At 38.4% G+C, this 18,644-nt stretch overlaps 2 protein-coding genes across 8 annotated transcripts in view; both read right to left on the bottom strand.

Annotated features, from left to right (window-relative positions):
* The window catches only part of TXNDC11 (thioredoxin domain containing 11), a 34,971-nt gene extending 31,471 nt beyond the window's left edge, over nucleotides 1–3,500 (bottom strand). For 2 of the 5 annotated variants that reach the window (XM_052773454.1, XM_052773450.1), the window contains exon 1: nucleotides 3,286–3,500. In XM_052773454.1, the coding sequence (XP_052629414.1) occupies nucleotides 3,286–3,431 (146 nt within the window). In that variant the 5' untranslated portion in view covers nucleotides 3,432–3,500. Of the gene's footprint in view, nucleotides 1–2,382; nucleotides 2,406–2,774; nucleotides 2,980–3,285 lie in introns of those variants that run through there. The other 3 variants (XM_052773451.1, XM_052773452.1, XM_052773449.1) reach the window with 2 other exon arrangements.
* Nucleotides 3,501–5,047: 1,547 nt separating this feature from the next.
* The window catches only part of ZC3H7A (zinc finger CCCH-type containing 7A), a 30,116-nt gene continuing 16,519 nt past the window's right edge, over nucleotides 5,048–18,644 (bottom strand). For 2 of the 3 annotated variants that reach the window (XM_052772766.1, XM_052772765.1), the window contains 13 exons: nucleotides 18,005–18,069; nucleotides 17,110–17,302; nucleotides 15,260–15,421; nucleotides 14,428–14,624; nucleotides 14,101–14,198; nucleotides 12,858–13,039; nucleotides 10,708–10,784; nucleotides 10,023–10,156; nucleotides 9,526–9,631; nucleotides 8,883–8,991; nucleotides 7,858–7,991; nucleotides 7,355–7,518; nucleotides 5,048–6,035 (listed from right to left, as the gene is read on the bottom strand). In XM_052772766.1, coding sequence (XP_052628726.1) covers nucleotides 5,846–6,035; nucleotides 7,355–7,518; nucleotides 7,858–7,991; nucleotides 8,883–8,991; nucleotides 9,526–9,631; nucleotides 10,023–10,156; nucleotides 10,708–10,784; nucleotides 12,858–13,039; nucleotides 14,101–14,198; nucleotides 14,428–14,624; nucleotides 15,260–15,421; nucleotides 17,110–17,302; nucleotides 18,005–18,069 — 1,811 coding nt within the window. In that variant the 3' untranslated portion in view covers nucleotides 5,048–5,845. Of the gene's footprint in view, nucleotides 6,036–7,354; nucleotides 7,519–7,857; nucleotides 8,008–8,882; nucleotides 8,992–9,525; nucleotides 9,632–10,022; nucleotides 10,157–10,707; nucleotides 10,785–12,857; nucleotides 13,040–14,100; nucleotides 14,199–14,427; nucleotides 14,625–15,259; nucleotides 15,422–17,109; nucleotides 17,303–18,004; nucleotides 18,070–18,644 lie in introns of those variants that run through there. The other variant, XR_008232817.1, reaches the window with a different exon arrangement.

Genomic DNA, 18,644 nt, shown 5'->3' with positions numbered 1-18,644 from the left:
CATTCTGGTTTGTAAGAAGTACCTTTGTTTTTACAATACAGAGCCACAAAAGCCACAGCTCTTCTCTCATTTCCAGGTTACTAAGCATAAAGCTCAACGTTTAAGAATCACTCCCAGTATATTTTCTAAAAGTTATGGAAATTCTTAAATCATACGTAAGAGACAATATTTGCTTCAAAATCCAGAATTTTGAAAATATTAACTGGTTCCTCATGTTTACAATTCATTAATTCCACTACTCACAAAATTCTGTTTTCACACAGATGGCCCAAAATCTAGTTTCTTCTATGGACTTCTACCTTTGTACCTTGCCTTTTCCCCCAGTCAGTAACCCAGCACCTCCTTCCCCAACCCTTAGGTTCTTATGTCACCGCACAATCAACACCTCTGGTTCCCTCCCATGCCTGCACCCTGTGCTTGTCCAAACTGCTAGCTTCTTCCTATGATTTCTAACTGCCAGCTGGACCAGCCACAACACTGATGTGCAAGGGCTCTAACTCACAGGTCAGCACACACATGCTCATCAGCTGCTGAAAGCAAAACGTGGCAGCTAAGTGTTGATCTCGCACTAACACATACTTCTTCAGAGACATTAACTACAATTTCTCCTCTTTAACCAGTTTAACAAAAATGGACAACCTAAATATGTTTAAAACCTCTGCTTCCTCTACTGAATTAAACTGAGCATGTACAACTAGTTCAAGAGCTAGAGCATAAGCCTTAAAAATGTGGTATGAAATTGGCTTCAAATTGCAAGAAAGTATAAAACAGATCAACTTAAGTCCCATGACATGAATGAGTCAGGAACTACACGGCTACCTCCAAATATGAAAAAAACCTCCAGTAATTATTAAAAACCAAAACACAATAAATCAATAGCTACCAGCTTCTTAAGCTGATTTGCTCAGTAGTGTCTCCCTCTACAATATCAAATGTGTAACATAGTACTTTTACATAATTTCCAGGTTTACAAAGAGAATAGTGCTCTGAACCCCTAAAAATTATACAAGTATAAACTGAGGATTACATAATAAGCAATTACACAAACATAATAATCACATACTGTTTATTAAAACACTGTACCTGCTACACAGAGCCTATAAAAACTTAAACTCATTTCAACAGAACAACCTGGTAATAAAGGAAAGCACATGCAAGTGCCTATAGGATCAGCCCCTTTGACTGCAAGGTCCTTAAGAGTGGGGCTGTCTTGAAAGACATTTGCATAGTGACCGAAATAACTCAGGTTCTAAACCACAGGATTTCCATAATAACACATGTTAGTTCAGGCTTCGTTTGGCTATTCCTTGAGCCACTATAAACCTGCAATAGCTCAAACCCCACTAACAGATTGCCTTGTAGTAAAGGAATTTTCCCTTTCCATGCTTTTTATCCATTGGTCTCAAAAGTTACGTGTTGTAAGTGTAGTGGTAGTAACTGTACTCCGGTGCCGAGACTTGCTTGCAAACCGTACTGATGTGTGGTGAGAAACTAAGTACTGTAGTCATAGTTAACGTGCAATTAACCATCCTCCAAATTGCACGTGAAATTGCACGTGGAATTTTCTGTTTCTGACAGCAACACAACAGGGAATGCTCTTCTGATATTAGTTTGTCTATTTAACTATAATGTGAAAAGCCAAACCCCTTTAATCAAACCTCCTGTACAGAGTACAGGGTGGTGAGAAGCACATTCCAAGCACATTCCATTTGTGAGCTTTCAAACACAGCTAGCAGTAAAATGAAAGGAACATGCAAGTTTTAAGTAAAGGAGAGCAGAAAGAAAACAGAGGCCTCATTATAAGTGTAAAAAAAAAAAATTAATTTTTTTAGTAATGGACAGTAAAACAGGGAGGTGATTAAGTCCAGAAATCCTTCACCATACATTGGGTAATATAGCAAGAGCTTTACACTTTCATCTAAACTATGTGGTTGCTATGAGATACAGGCTACTGGAACAGAGGCACTGCTGCTCACAGAGCAACTCATTCATAGACTTAAAATTCACTTCGATTCAAATAACGCATCCTCTGTGGACAGATGAGAAAAGAAGGCCTTAGTATTTTTCAGAGGCATTACCTGTGAATCAAGTGTTTACTGGAATAAAATTTGTCAGGTTCTGCAGAATAGGGAACGAATCAGATCCTTGTAGCCTTCTCCCACTCCCAAAATTAAACCCCAAATACAGCAGATGTTCTTAAATTAATACAGTATGACTGGAAGCACGTAACAGTCACCTTGACCTAAAACCCATCCAGAACATTCAGATCCCAATTTAGGCTCCAGAAACGAGCTGCCTAGCTGCAGCACATTTACGTGCCTACCGCACATCACCCAACCCTCCCCGCAATTCCAGCTACAAATATCATCTGGTTCCATGTACCCACGCATACCAGGCTCTCAGCAAACAGAAACCAAAGAGACTTTTGCAATGAAGAAAGTGCCAGCTCCCAAGAGGAGAACCACCAGATTGGGAGAAAAAACAAACCCACAAAGCATCTTTCTGTCTGAAGCAGCTGCAGGTAATGGGAGGAGGGGTGTCAACACTAACGCAGGAGCCAGAAGAGACCCGTTTCCCCCCACTCTCTGCCCCCCCCCCCCCCCCCGCCCCCGACGCTGCCAGCTGAGCCTGCCGAGGAAAGGGTTTCAGCCCTGCGTCTCCTCAGTCCTTCTGTGGCAACGCGAGGTACGAGTTATTATTCTCTGGAGGTGAGGAAAAAGAGCCATCTCAACAAAGCGCCTGTCCCTCAGGTGCGTGTGCACCCGCGTACCTACCGGCACACCCCGACGCCCTCCGGTGAAGGCACACGTGTCTCAAAAATGCCGTCGCTTCTTCCCCACCCGTGTATTAGGGCGGGGAGAGGGGGCCCCGCGTCCCCCCGCCGCCGCACCGCCGAGCTGGCGACGGCGTTCCCCCACGACACGAGAAGGGCCGTCGTTGCCATGGGGATCGCATGTCGTTGGGCACGGGAGGAAGATGTCTGTCACCACCCCTTCCTCACACGACCCGGCCCCGCGCGGCGCCTCACGGAGCCCGACCTCAGAGCGCAGGGAGACGCGCGGCCAGAGCGGGCACAAGGGGTCGCGCCCCGGGAGGAGAACCCCCGGCCCGGCCGCCCGCCCCGGCACACCCGCAGGCCCCGGAGCGGGACCCCCGCAGGCGGCTCTGCCCCAGGCCTCCGGGGCAGGCACCGCCTCCAGGAAGAGCGGCGGGCGGCCACTTCGCTCGGCCGGGCCCCGCGTGCCCCGGGTCCGCCCGGCCGCCGCCCGCCGCCCCCGCCATTACCTGCATGTGACTTTGAGGGCGACGAGGAAGGCGCAGCCCAGCACGATGGCAGCGCCGCACAGCAGCTCGGGCCGCCGCGCCATCTGGGCGGCGCGAGGCCGCAGCCGGGGCGCAGCCGCAGGGCCGGAGCCGCCGCATAACGGCATCGCCCCCGGCCGAGGCAGGGGAGGGGTGCGGGCCGCCGGGCCGCTCCCGCTCGCACACGTCTCCCTACCGCTCGCACACGTCTCCCTACCGCCCGCCTGTCAGCCGCGCCGGGGCGGGCGGGGCGGCCCCCTCCGCCGGCGAACCCGCCGCCGCCACGTCGCGCCGCCCCGAGCAGGCGCACAGGCGGCCGGGCCCGGCCGGGGCGCGGTTGCCCCGGCGGCAGAGGGGACGCCCGCCCCGGGCAGGCGGAGGGCGGAGCGGGCCCCGGCGGGGAAGGGCGCGGGGAGCGGGCCCGGCCGCCCTCGCTCGCCCCCCGTCCTACCCGCGGCCTCGGGAAGAACGCGTTGGGAATCGTTTCGGCCGCCTCCTGCTCTCGGCGCAGGAGAGCATTAAAATTCCCGTCGCCGGGATCAGTAAGTAGTTCCCCAGTCACTCCGCCCTTTCTGCGAGGACCGAGCGCCCGTCGGCAGCTGTTCCCCTACAGCCCGCCCCCCCCCCCCCCCCCCCCCGCTGCAGTCACGAAAGATTTCACACCGTCCTTACAGAACAAGGATTTCATGTTTAGTCTAGGATTACTTCCAATAATTTACAGAGCACTTACATTAAACAATGACAGCATAAAATTGAGAAAACAATTCAGAAAGGCACACGATACAATCAGGTTTTGTCACAGAAATAACAGTGTCCATAGTACTCTATTTCAAGCTCCATTTATTACAAACAATGTAAAAAATCAGCATTGCAGCAGGTGGTAGTTCAAGCACCAAGCTAATTTTGTATGCATACTGTACATCGTATTCAAATGTACTTCAGCCTAGCCTGTAAGGAACAGTTATTTCCCAAGTTCCCCCAGCTATGGCTGAAGCATAAGGTGGTGTTTTAATATTCCTTGTGCTTTTATTTTGTGAAGTGAAATGGACACAGCATCCAGGCCTGTCACATGTATGGGCATCACTGAACTTTGGTTCAACACTTTTTACATACACAATATATGGCCAATGAATACATTCAAACTACTGAAGTCATTCTTAAAGCTCTTCTAATTATATAAGGTCAGCTAATAACAGAGAAAAATACTCTCAAGAGGAGGGAAAGGTCATGGCAAAAAACAAAAAAAACAAAAAAACCCAAAACACAACCACCCAAAAACCTAGCTTTAGCCATTTTGAATGAATGACTGGAAGAAGCTTAGTTAAAAAAAAAAACAAAAGGAATTAAGTGAACACACAAAGAAAGCTGAAAGCATGATCTGCAGAGAAACCAAAACGCAAGAGAAGCTCCAGCAACGATAAAGCCAAAAGGCTCATCAGTCATCTCAGCCCATGAATGGTTTTCCATTTCCTGTGGTCTGCAGGAAATGCAATTTGAAGCACCATCCACCTTGCAGCCGAGGTGGTGGTTCATGCCCAAGTCAAAAGGCTGAAAACACGTCCCAGCACCACGTAGCTCCAAAATGCTTGTCTACTTTGCAAGTTAGTTGGCCATTTTTGTTATTTTAATGATGTGATGAGCTAATAACAATACAGAAAACTGCAAACAAGCAGCTGGAGACACAAATACCAACTTACTAAATTTTTAGCTACAGGTGCTCAAGCTTTTGCTAATAGGCAAATCATTGTTTGTTTGTTTTTACAAAATCTCAGTCCTGAGAGGCTACATGCAGAAAACAGCTTTGTGTAAAGTTCTCTTTATTACAGGCAACATTAGTCCATACAATAATACACAATACTGACATACAAGTGTAATCTTTCAAAATCATCATTTAAACAGCAAAGACCAAGAAACAGAATTTTAACTACTTCATTTTCAAAAATTAATACTTTTTTCCTCCCAAGATCCTTTTTCAGTAAATTATATTGAAACATACAAATAGAGAAAAAATACCCATTCAACATATACTGTAGTTAAATGGTTATTTTGTTTAAAATCTTTAATAAGAAACCCTTTTTTTAGCAACCTACATATAGATAAGTAGCAAACTTTGTTTTAAACAAATCCTCTCCATTAAAAGATCTGAAGAATTTTCATCCATCATTTTCTTCTTAGCCCATAACACTCTGTTTTGTAATACCTTGATACCTTAAAGTTTTTCAACTGAAGGACTGATACTAGGGGGCTTCCTAGATATTATAACCTCTCTTCCCCCCCTTCTATTTCCTAACTTTCTGTCCAACAGAAGGTGAATAAGCACGTAATACTTCAGATTTTTTTTTTTTTAATCACCACTCTGTTTCATGAGAGCATAGACAGGTCTGCTCAATCCCCCTAAATCTACTATATTTTGCTGTTCAGGAGGAACAATATATGCCAATAAAAGCAGAAAACCTGCAGCTTTTCTGTCACATGCTTTTGATTATTGTCAAATTTTCTGGTTTACGCTTCCAGCTGATAACATATATGTGTCATCTCAGTATTAGTTTAAATCTTTAAACAAAAAACTATATTTTCCAAAGTCATTATCACTGGGAGCAATCAAGTGGTCTTTCCTTGCTTTGCTGAGCTTCATTCTTAAAACTTGTCTTCGTTCTTCCCACTCATGGAGTTCAGCATTTCCATGGGCAAATTTACAGTTGTTTCCTTCAGTGCAAGTACCAGCCATATATCTGTTAAGACAGATTTCAAATAGTGTTTTCATAGAATTATCATGGTCACTATTGTGTCTAGGTATTTTACTCTGGTCATGTTTTTCAAATACACTAAAATATTATGGACAAAAAATTAATTGGAAGAGTATTTACTTTTGAAGCAAGACGATACTAACTCTGTTTAGCATTCAATTACATTTTTCTTTCCCAGCTGTCAAGTATTTATAAAGGACAAGAGATGGCTCTTTTCTTTCTGTTCTTCATGCTCCTACTTTACTGAGTCATTTAACACCCCAAACCTTTAATGTCATCAGATCAAATTATCATTTAACTCATTAAGCTAAAGAACTACTATTGTTAAAAAAATCCAATTAATTACACTGTTAACTAAATTTGGGTTTAAGTACTCCGTATGACTTAAGAATCTATTTTATCCTAGTATTTTTGTATTAAGTTATAAGCATGCCAGTTTGTATTCAGTTTACACTGCATATCTGAGGTCCATTGGTGTTCAAAACAAATACTTTTAGGATGTTACTTAAAAATTTAGTAAAGGGGGCATGTAAGCTTCCAATGCAAATACTGCAAACAAAAAATAACTTGCTTTATATGTTGTGCAATTTCTCAAGATCTCTAGGGCATTCAAAATCTTTAACTTGAAATGTAGTAACAAAGGTATCTGTACCAGCAAATCGAATCTTTAACTCCAGAATACAGATTCCGAAGTTTTTAGCCTTCCAAAAAGATTCCAACAGTGAAAATAACTTTCAACATATTTACAATAAAAATCTACTGCAGTCAGGTAAGCAGGCTGCATTTAAGAATTAAAGGGAGAAGCAAAACATACAACCAATGCTGGGGAAAACCAACAGGTCTTGGAAGTTCTCTTCCACACATTCCTAAACGACTTTCAGTAACAAATACTCGATTTTAACAAATTTGTTTTGATGCTAACAACATTTCTACTTGCCTTTAAGCTCCAATATCACTGTCCAGCTAGGTACTGTTCTTGCATTCCACAGGTAATTAATATGCAGATGCCTAAGTAAACTTGTAATAATACCAACAATATTTCACGCAGCTGCAATAAACTTGCAACCTTTATTAACATCACACAAGCAATTAATTTGGTTCCACAATTAGGCACCCTGAGATCTAACTCCCTAAGTTCTAACAGTACATGTTAAAATACTGTTAGTTAGTTAATTTCTTGTTGAAAGATGTATGCAAAGCAAGAAACACTAGAAACATTGTCCATCAAAACTAATAACTGCCTTAATTATTTACACTATGAACTGTCATTTTTCAGCATTTTTAACACCTCAAAAACCACATACCTATCACAAATGCTAAAATATCCAGTTGGAAAGCGATACTGCCAGCAGTTTTGATCGTCCTCAGTGTGGAAAACCTTCTCTTTATGCTTTTCAGAAGAAATGTGACCCTGCCATTGCTTCTCACTATTACAGTTCTTCCCACACATCCAACAGTGAAAATCCACCTGGTTTACAGGGAATTTGGAAACAAAACATTGAGAATTCAACACTGTAATCACAGAACTGCTCCTAATACATTTTGAATGTTTTCTTTATATTGGCCTGTAAATTGTTGTTTACCTAAACAGATATAGTTATTTAAACAATCACCTGAAGTTTATGATCTCCACTGGCTTTAGAGGATTCAGAGGAACTGCTTTACAGTGTCAGTTAAAGTTTGCATTTAGTGTAGCTAGCTATGATCTAAGGAAGCACCAAGAAAATAAGGACAATATATGTTACTGACTGGGGGTTAGGAACAAAAAAACACATTTGAATTTAGAATTATACCTATGATTACTTACTGTAACTTCAGCATAGTCAGTTGGCATGTGAATTTGCTTCCCATTTTCTTTGTTTGCCTGAGCAGCTGTATCATCTCCTTTTTCTGGTTTTTGACTTTTTAGCCATATGTCATACAACTGCTCCAAGTCTTGAACTAATGAGAGCAGAAGCTAAAATAAGTAATTAGCAATTAAAGCAAGAGTTTGAGAATACTAGATAAATGACTGAGTTTGCAAGCATAAATTCAGTCCCCACCAACTGCAAGAAGAAAAAAGGAAGGACACAATGTAGACAGTTACACAGTTTAGAGATAAGAGCCAAGAGCAATATGAACCTCTGGCCACTTACCAAGACCCATTTCTGCCTATCTAGGGGAAAGTAAGATGTTATAAATTTCTGAACAGGCACCCGAAGTACAGATAACAACTGTGCCACTAGATAACAACTGTGCTGCTGTGTATCAATATCTGAATTTCAAAGTACTAATATAAAGTATGCTACAGTTTTTGGTAAATTTAGCCTGCTTTCTTGCAGACCATGATATTATAATTTATGTCATTTATTACTTCCAATTTTCAATTATTTCTCCCCATTAACACTCTAATGGAATAACAAGTCAACAACAGAAAGTGAATAGTAATTCCCAGTAAATACACTGCGGGGGGTGGCGGCTGGGGAATTCTTCCGCAAATAGCATGCCCCCATATGTTATCAACAGAATCCTAGTGTGTGCACATGGCAATATGGAGTATAAACACCAAACAATATTGCTGCATGATCAATATACTATTTCCAAGACATCTAAAATAACTGATACAAACTACTTTATTGTTAAAAAACACACCAAGCAACAAATATATAATATAGTTATTTCTATTTAATACTGTTTTTGAATACCCAGTCTGGGCTTATTCAAATTAAAAGGCACCTGCAAGGTTTACTACAAAAGACAGTGAAAGAAAGTAGATTAAAAAGTAATTGAGGAACAAGAAAGAAGAGCAGAACAATTAGATTTACAACATGTTAGATTTACTCCTCTACTTACTGCTGTTCTCCTTCATATAGGTCCACATCTCTCTTTCCTCAGGACTGTGAGCAAATGAGCAGTTTCCATCATACTGGCATTTCTTGCCTGAAGCAATATGATTGCACAACTGGAACATGAATTTAAAAAAATATCCTTATGAATATAAAGTAAAAATGGATGATAGTAGAAAATGTTTGGGGTTTTTGTCCCCTCCACCCCTGCCCCAGGTCTTGGCTAGTGTTTCTCCTCCTAATCAGACATTCATATCATGTGAAAAATAAAATCATATTTATTTTATAAAAACCTCATGTATTTCACTTAGAAAAAGCAAACTGCTGGAAGCAAGTACTATGACTGCTTTTTGCCTACCAGATTACCAGACCACAGATATGTTTAAACTATTTCTGAAATATTTACTGCAAATAGTAAGAACTTAGTTAAATCACTTAAAAAGTTACTAACTTCCACTGATGAAAAAGGGCTTCAGTAATAACATGTGAGATCAGTGCTTTTCTAAGGCTGAACTCTGTAGAAACACTATGAACATATTCCCACCAACTCCCATGGGAATTTCTGCAGAACTGATGAAACCAGCCCACTTACTAGTATTCTCCAGTTACCTTATTTACTTAACTAAAATATTAGTTTTAGGTTAACATACATCAAATTGCAGAGGCACTTGTTTCTTTGCAGGAAGAGGACGAATGGTCATCCACTTCTTACGTTCATTAGACATTACTAGCACCACACGGCGATCTTTGGTCCAGCTAAAAAAACAGATGCATTCACTGAAAGAAAATGCTATTAAAAAAAAGACACACTGTGTACATAGAAGCAGAACCAGAAAAGCCCAGAAAGGTTCTTTATAAAGCTTTCACCATATATTTGAGATTTAACTAAATTCTACTGAAACTTTACCATAACTGATAAAAAAAAAAAACCCCACCAAACAGCCTCCAAAGTGTTTCTCATTACCAATTATTAACATACTACAAAGACATGACAGTGTTCTGCTTTAATGTTTTGTTTGTTTTGTTTTTTGTTTTTTTTTTTTTAAATTCCTTGTATGACTCTTTCCTAAGCAGTAACAAGGTTTCCCAAAAGAGGTTCTAAATGGCTGACAAAACAGTAAAATTTTCACTGTTTGGTCTTACTTACGGGTGTCTTGCCTTTGCACTACAGTATTTTTTGTTTCTGTCTGGCTCATTAACTTGACCATTTCTCCAGCACTGACCACAAACAAACTTCATCTTCAAATTAAGTGATCCATATTTCATTTGGTTCCCAAGGATCTTAAGCCAAAAAAACAACAACAACAATAAAAGGTATTTTGAATCTGCAAAGAAATCCATACATAATTATGAATTACCCCCTACAATAAAAGTTTACAACACATGTCCGGTAGCAGATGTTACACTGCATGCCTTGTAATAGTTTAGCTTATAATTTCAAACTAGACATTTCTTAACAAATGTATTTTTATTTAACTTATTTCTGATTTAGGTGTATGTAACCAGAAGTTGTGGTAATATATACAAACTAAACACATAAAAGTCCTACATATTGAAAAGATAATTAATTGCCCTATGGCAGCTGACTTTGAAACCATATTTAGGTTTTATGTTCCACCTATGACAGAATAAGCAAAGCAAAAAAAGATTGCTCAGAAGCAAAGCAGGCCTTTTAGTGTGAGCAAGCCAAAGAAAGCCTACAGTGAAAGTGATTATTTGAAGAGAGCATTAAAAAGAGTGATTTCTAAAATAAGCTATATTATACACAGACATAGAAAAAGAATTACCACCAAAGTCACTGTAAAATTAGTTTAATAGAAAACCAAAAATACCTGTGATCCATGTGCACTAGCTTCCATGTTCTGCCAGTATTTCTTTGATTCTTGAACAATAGTATCATGTGAAATACCTGTAAAGGAAGGGAAAAAGTTCTTGAGCACTTATGACTGTTGAAGAAGTACAGACATGCTCAAACTTGAATGCTGCTGAAGCCCCACAGCTTTTATCTATTTTTCTTTTTATATATTGTATACAAATACACACACTCATGTATGGGTGTGTATATACATTTACATCCATACACACACAGGCACATATATATACACACTTAAGAACCTCCTGAGGGCCTCCAAAACAGAAATATTGCATATGTATCGAAAAGCACATTGAAAAGCACACAAAGTTTTTCAAATTACAGATTGCTTAAATAAGTTAAGGTGCATCTTTGAGTATTTATCTAAACACAATGTACTAAACCTCCAATGACAATCTAATTAGAAAAGCTACATTGTATTATGGACCACAGAAAAACTATCCAAAATGCAAGCTGACAGACACTACACTGCCCCTGCCTTCTTTTCAAAGATTTTGAACAAGGCCTGTTAATTAAGTTTTGTTTCAGAAAAAAAACCAAAACCCAAACATTCTTATAAATACTTTGGCTAAGGTTCCTATGGGAGCTATACAGTGTTTACACATACGGTAACATTTACTGCTCTAATTCCACACAAATATAGACTGTCATCTGTGTTTGGATTTGAGGGTCGGTAAAATGTTTCTTGCCTGAGGTAGCATTTACTGCCCACACCTTACATTCAGAAGAGGAACCTCATTCAAAGAGCAGAGACTGAACTTTAACTGACTTCGGCAAAGCATGAGGACAGCATGAACACATCATAAAATAAAAAATAATGCCTTCTGTGGCGAATCAAGTTTCTTGGAAAACCCAACCCTTACTTCAAAATAGAAATTATAGTGTAAGTATTTGCTATCCTTGATTTTGTAGGGGCAGCTGGTAAGAAAATAACTGTTTTAGTTTCACACAGAAATTTCTAAAGGCTCATCCAAGGAGAGACAGAACAGGAAATCAGAAAAAAAAAAAAAGTCATCTCTTGTCTCTATTTGACTTTCTTCCTCCAAAATTTTCAGGTCAGTGTGACATCTCACGTCAGTATGCCTGTACAAGAATCTAGATAGAAAGCTGAAGTGACAAGGAACCTCTTCTTCAAAGAACGGACAGGTGAGGATAAATCAGACATAGAAGGGCAAAAATGCCAGAAACACTGTAACACACTGGGATTGCCACACTTCCCTTTTTCCTCCATGCATCACAATGATCCAACATGATTACTTAAAATGTAAAGTACTGCTATCATACAGGGCAAAGTAGGAAGAATGAGCAACTGTTATGTGGTACCAATTATTTACTGCTAACAGTTCAATTGCTTTTTAAAAAAAAGTGTCATGGAGAGTTTGGAACTCATGACCAAGGAACGGACTGCAAGTACAGAAACATGTCATTCAAAAGCTATGAGCTAGAACTGAAGCAGTAAAATTTGTTATCCTCAAAAAAACCAACAAAACCAAGCAATATCAGCAAGAAGCAGCCTAAATGTCCTGTGTAAGCAAGAACAGAAAGTTTTATCAACACATATACTAATAAGAGACAGAGTAGTGAACTGGAAAGATTTATTTTCTGGCTCACTATGTAAGACTATCAGAATGGCACTAAGCTAAAAGAACGGTTTAACGGTGGAAAAACTTGATTCTTATACTGGGGGATGAAGGGAAACAATGGCATAAATAAAATATTTCAAGCTTTTCTTTCAGTGCTCTGTGAAAAAAATTTGATCAAGATCTTCCAAACTTTGAAGGTTTAAAAATAAAAACAAACCTAGTTTGACTTGGATAAAATATCTGCTCAAGACTTTTAGTTTTATTTCAAGAAAAAAAAAAAAATCTGATTGTAATGAGTAGTTTTGACAGTTTTTATTACCAAAAACTTGCTAATTTTGAATAGCTAGTAGCCTACTCAATACTTTGCATCATATTTACATTACTGTTTATTGAATATGCTATATGAAAGATTCCAGCAAATTTAAGTGAATGCATTGATCCCAAGTTGCTAATTTCAGAAGGGAGTTGAGACAAGGACGAAGTGGCATTACAATGAAGAGTAAAGCAAGCATTTTACCAAACATACCTGTTTCCTTTTGCATTATCCAGACTTTAAGCTCTACCAGACTGTGAGCATAAAAACATTTATCCTCTCGTAAACAGCCATAATGCACCTCATGTCTGCACAGGTCAAGCTGACATCGAACTTGAAAAGGGCGGATTTTGGAATATTTCACCATAGTTTCTCGCAAAATGTGGACAAGGCACCTGTTTTGAAAACAGTAAATTTTAGATATTCCTTAAAATGAGTTTGTTCATGTGCAGAAAAAACACGTAAATTAACCACTCCTCTTCACAGCTTATTCAAATGTCTGTTTAACAATTTTTACTTGAAATCAGAAAGTCAAAAAAGTTTCCAGAAGGAAGTAGCATCTAATTATCATTTCTAGGCTGAGTAAACCAACATCACGATACAGTACTCTTGTGAGATCCAGAGGTCCCTCTTCTGCAAAGCATTACCAATTTCAATCCAGCTGGATCACTTGTTTCCAAGAGGGAAAGCATATCACATCCACTGTCAAGTATATATCCTGATCTAATTACAAATACAAGTACTTATTCTTTTGCAGAGCACCATTAAAGAAAGAGTTGATGCATCACAGTAACAGCCCAGCTCTTACAGCTGTAGTTTCTCCTCAATATAGGGAAGTAGAGTACAAACAAAGCAATTAAAATGCTCCCATTTATGTTTCCATCATATAAAAACTTAAGTCTATTAATTCTCCAAAACTTATTTAGCACTATTACCACTATGAAGTCTTTGTAACTTTCAAAGAATAAAGACACTTTCCTCACACTATTTTTTATCAACTGAATTAATAAGGACTATGGTCTATTTCAGACACTGTAATTAAGGTAAACCTGTTCTTAACTGAGTTAAAACTACAACAAAATAAGCAAAACAGACCAAAGAAAGAGCAAACTTATGAATTCCTGTATTAATTTAACATCACACATCTGTATACATCAATGCAGCTCACCAGGTAGATAAGCTATTAACAAGCTGACACCAAAACCGCTAAGATTCAAACATGAGTGTGGATACCACTAATTTTGAATGCATTGATGAAGAAATAGTTCACTTTCAATTTAGTCACGAGACAATCCTTGTTCACTAAGTTTGTCTTACCCATGCCACCAAAGCATAACAGTCAGTTAGCAAGGAAGATAAGTTGATCAATAGGTAAGAAATGAAAGTCAATATTAAAAAATGCCCTGAAACCTTTGCTTTTAATTTGAAACTTAGAGAGATGGTATTTCAGACATACTTGTTATCTTCAAAGTCATGCATAGCAGGGTGAGAACAAGAGGATGAGTTATCCTTGTTCCTTTTGCTTATTATTCTGGGTTTGTGATCAAAACATTTCTGGAACACAAAAACAGGTAATTATAGAGTATGTATTTTATATATTTAAAAATATACCTTACCTTAAAGATTTTAGAGACTTCAACTAGTCTCTAATCTAAAGCTAGCCAGATTATTATTGAACATGCATTTCAAAATTTACAAAATAGTCATGCATGAACTAAAGCATTTCTTTCCAGGTAATTTTATTATTATCATTTTTACTGTGTCATTAGAAATAAAGCAGCACCTCACAAAGAAACATAAATAATCCATGGTGTTCTTGAAGAAGTCGGGACACAGTCAAGTTGATCTTTCCATTTCCGCCAAAAAGAGCTTCTCGACTAAGGGCTCCTTTGCGCTCCAGTGTCCACACATCAATCTCCTCTTGGCAATACGCAAATGTACAATGACCTGGATATCTGCATTCCTCTTCAGCAGCAACATCTAAAATGACAACATTGAATAGGACATCGCTTTTACACAACTTTTGTTGTAAATTCATCTTAAAACTTCCTCTATCTCCATTTCAAATGTTTTTAATAAAGAAGCTACATCTGTTGTAAATGGGTCACTTAACTCTAGCGGAGAGAAGCAAAACCTTATGCTGAATGACTTGCTGAAAATGTAAGACTCCTCAGAAAGGCTGATGCACACCTCCATCAGCTATTCTTTTCTAGTCTAAGGCAACAATGCTGAGAACCCAAAATACCCTTTGCTTAAATATAGCTGTTAATTAATCTACGAGTCATCTTGCTTACATCGTAAGTAGAGGATCATACTGCAAAAGTGTAACAAGAGAATGCTTTTTTGTTTGTTTTGAACAGTAATAGCCCACCACTCAGAAGTGAAGTTATTCATGATGAAGAACAGTACAGAAGTACAGTGCGTGTTCCCTAAATAATCCCATTAATGGTCAAAACACAGCTCTCCTTACAGCCTTTGAAAATGTAAACAACCCAGTGAACTTCCTTCACCTCCCATGAGCAAAAATAAAAACTCAATCTATACTTCACTGTGGAAAAGCTAAACTATATTACTTTGAGTGTAGGCATTAACATTTTACTATCTAGAACACATACCTTTACATATATAATATGGTCCCACATACTGTGTCTTTGTTGGTCTTGGACGTATTTTTTTCCATGATTTATCTTCAGAGTTTTTTATTCTACCAATTAGAATATCCTTCTTACATTTATGTTCTAAACTGGGATGGTAAGCATAATCCAATAATTTAGGACCTGAAACAATCACAGAAAATTGCTTATATTTGCATAAATTGCAGCATACTTTTAACACTTCCATACCCAGACTGGCACATGAGCCCAAAAGCAAAGTACACGAACACACTGTATAGAATTCCTACTTGCACCAGCAACTCTGAAGAACCAAAAGTCATTAATAGCCATGTTGAGCAGAATAGAAAAAAACTGAATACTTACAAAAGGACCAGTCTCAGCAAGAAAAAAAACACAGGTTATTTGGGGAGGGATGCTGTGTTACAACCTTAAGATTACTTTGGGAGAGCAACAAATTGCTGCATTTTTTCAAATTCCAAAGTATATGTTTCCATAACACTAATTTAAAACTTAAATTGCTTATTTAGAGTAAGTCAATGCAGACGAATTCCAAGGATCAGTAAATGGCTCTCTTAACCTTCAACTTCCATTGTGTTAAAACAGTTACTACGTTCAGAGACAAAACACACTAGATAAGAAGTACACTCGTGCCAAAAATAAATGCCAATCCCAGAACTTTGTGATTTTGGAAACAAAAGAATGCCTAGCTTTAAACTCTGTCTTTAGGACGATACTAAAGCGAAGATTACATTATCACCAAAATGAAGAAATCGGGGAGAGTCTGAAGATGAGAAATGCTCAGTGAATGTCACTGTTTAAGGGACTACAAAAACAAGAGTGTGACGCAGTTCCCCTAGACAAGAAGCTGATGAAACAGTACAATTTCAAAAGTAGGTAGTAAAAGCAGGAGACACTCCAAGGTTTTCATAGAGATGCAAAGAAACAGAAGAAATAGATGCTTAGATACAAAAAGTGAAGCTAGGAACATGCTAAGTACTTCCACCAATATTTTTATAGTTCCTGCTTTTAACAGAACGTGTTCTATGGTTTTTCAAACATTATTTCATGGATTTTTTTCTTGTAAAAATAATTTTAAACTAATAGAAAAGTTCTAAAAACTACAATAGTCATCCCCTAAATGTCTCAATACAATTCATTAGTATATCAATAAAGCCTATAACTTGAAACACAAAGCTTATTTTTAAGATTAGTCTTAATAAAAGCTATTGCCTCTAGAATATGGCTCTATTTAACAGCAACAGCTCAGGCCTAGAAGATTAGTTATATTAAAGCCCAATACTGGTTAAGATCCTTTGAGTCAATACAGTGGAGTTAATTATTACTAAGGTTTGGAAGCCTGAGGATTATGACTTCGAATTAGTTTGAAAGAACAATAAAACAGATGGGATGTGAAGGTTACCAGGTACTTTGAACTGCGGTTCAATTCCCCATGGCCAATCAGAGAGAGTATTGCAAGTTTTTTTTTAGTCTTGAGCAAAGGTGTCATTCTTCACAGTAGCCTGGGGGTTGGGAGGAAAGTGAATACAGAATGTGAACGACCTTACATAGTAAACCTACAGGTTGGGGAAAGCATGTGGTGATTTGTGGTGGGTTTAGGAATCAAGAATCTATTAGGACACGAAATAAAGACAAGAAGAAAGAAGATAAAATAGTTGTTGAAACATTTTACCAGTTCCTTAATCATAAGTTTGTACTACATCTGCAAAGAACAAGTCAGGATTAACACTATTTAGAAGCCAACAGTATTTTAACTTATGAACACTAAAATTTTAAATGTATGCTTTTTAATTTTTTAAAAATCAACCCAGTTGAGTCCAAAAGCCCCTTACCTTTTTTGACAAAACATAACTGGCAGGCCTGTCTTAGCTCATGTGTACCTTCTAATGGGTTTCTTCCCGCAAGTGCTGAAGATATAGGTATATTAGCAGTTGCGCTGCTAAAAACATTTGAAAAGTCATTTCTAGTTTGGCCTGCAATTCCCATGTAATTTTCAGACCCAAACAAACTACTAGGGCCATTTATCTGTTGGAAGAAAGCATATTTTATTTGATCCATATAATTTAATTTATCTACAATTAAAATTTAACCTACTGAAATTGTTCTTCAAAGCATAAGAAAGACTACACACAAAAAAATTGTAACACCCAGCACAGACTAAGCATATAACAAGACTCAACCAGGTACAGGGAGAACAGCAGCACTTGCCAGGCTAAGTATTACTCCATCCTGGCTCATAAAGATGCAATCCTTCATGCCACCCTTCCACACATAATCAATGGCCAGCAGCATGATTGAAAATATACAGCATGACCAGGGTACAGAGACCAGATGGATTCTCAGACACAAGGTGATCTCTGTTCTGTTCCTATACTAGGACAGGTTTCCAGGATTATTTGGCACTCAGATCATAAGAGATTTTCTCTCTTAGGTTGGTTATTTTACACTTCCACAGTATTTTACAGGAAGTTCCTCAGAATGGAAAAGTGGCTATGACAGCAGTCAAAGTTTGCATACATAAAACACCCTTTGTACATTTTTTCTTGTGTTCAATTACTGTTGCTGTGAGCTATGGTACAACTGTTTTCCAACCCAGAATCATATTTTAAAGGTAAAAGTGCCATTTTTTAAGAACAGAAACTTCTACTGTAAAAATTAAGATCTATGTTAAGCCTTCAAGGTGTTAACATTTGAACTGACGTGAAAGAAAACATGAAAAATACTTACAAATAACGGGGAATTATTGCTGCTAAGTGTTGGTGTTCCATCTCTAGAAGCTGAACTTGAGAGGTCTAAAGAAATAAAAAGAAGTTTGTTATTTCAGTTCCCCAAAACATCCTATGCAAAAAATTATTTATCATTCCTGACAAGTAGAAGTATCAAAGGTTTGGGGTTTTGACAAACACCAAAGGTTTTTTTGTTTACTATGATTACTTTTTTTTTCAATTATGTAAAAGCCCCTTGTAAACATCTGGGCTGAAAAATTACTAGGTAATCATCTTCAATATAACCATCTGATTAACATCAGCAGTACCTTCACAGGCATATGCTGAAGCAACATGAAGATACTTGTGCAGTACAAAAAGGGTAGCTAGACAAGCAATACCTGACTATCAAAAATGAGGACATGAAAGAGAGTTAAGAGGATTCTCCTATTTTTAATTTTATTTTGTAAATTTGGCTTTGTTCTAAAGCGAGCATGCTCTTGTAACACTGGTAATTAGAGACAAAACTTTATTTTATATTTTCTAGTTCATTGACTATCTATATCTTGTTATTTCACATACCTGATTTCACTATGTAATTATAGTCCCCAGAGTTTGAATCCAAACATGCAATACTGGTATCTTTTCAGCGTACACAGTTA

The sequence above is a fragment of the Harpia harpyja genome, chromosome 21, assembly GCF_026419915.1.
Source record: "Harpia harpyja isolate bHarHar1 chromosome 21, bHarHar1 primary haplotype, whole genome shotgun sequence".
Classification (NCBI taxonomy): domain Eukaryota; kingdom Metazoa; phylum Chordata; class Aves; order Accipitriformes; family Accipitridae; genus Harpia; species Harpia harpyja.
This window is presented reverse-complemented; position numbering and strand designations above follow the sequence as displayed.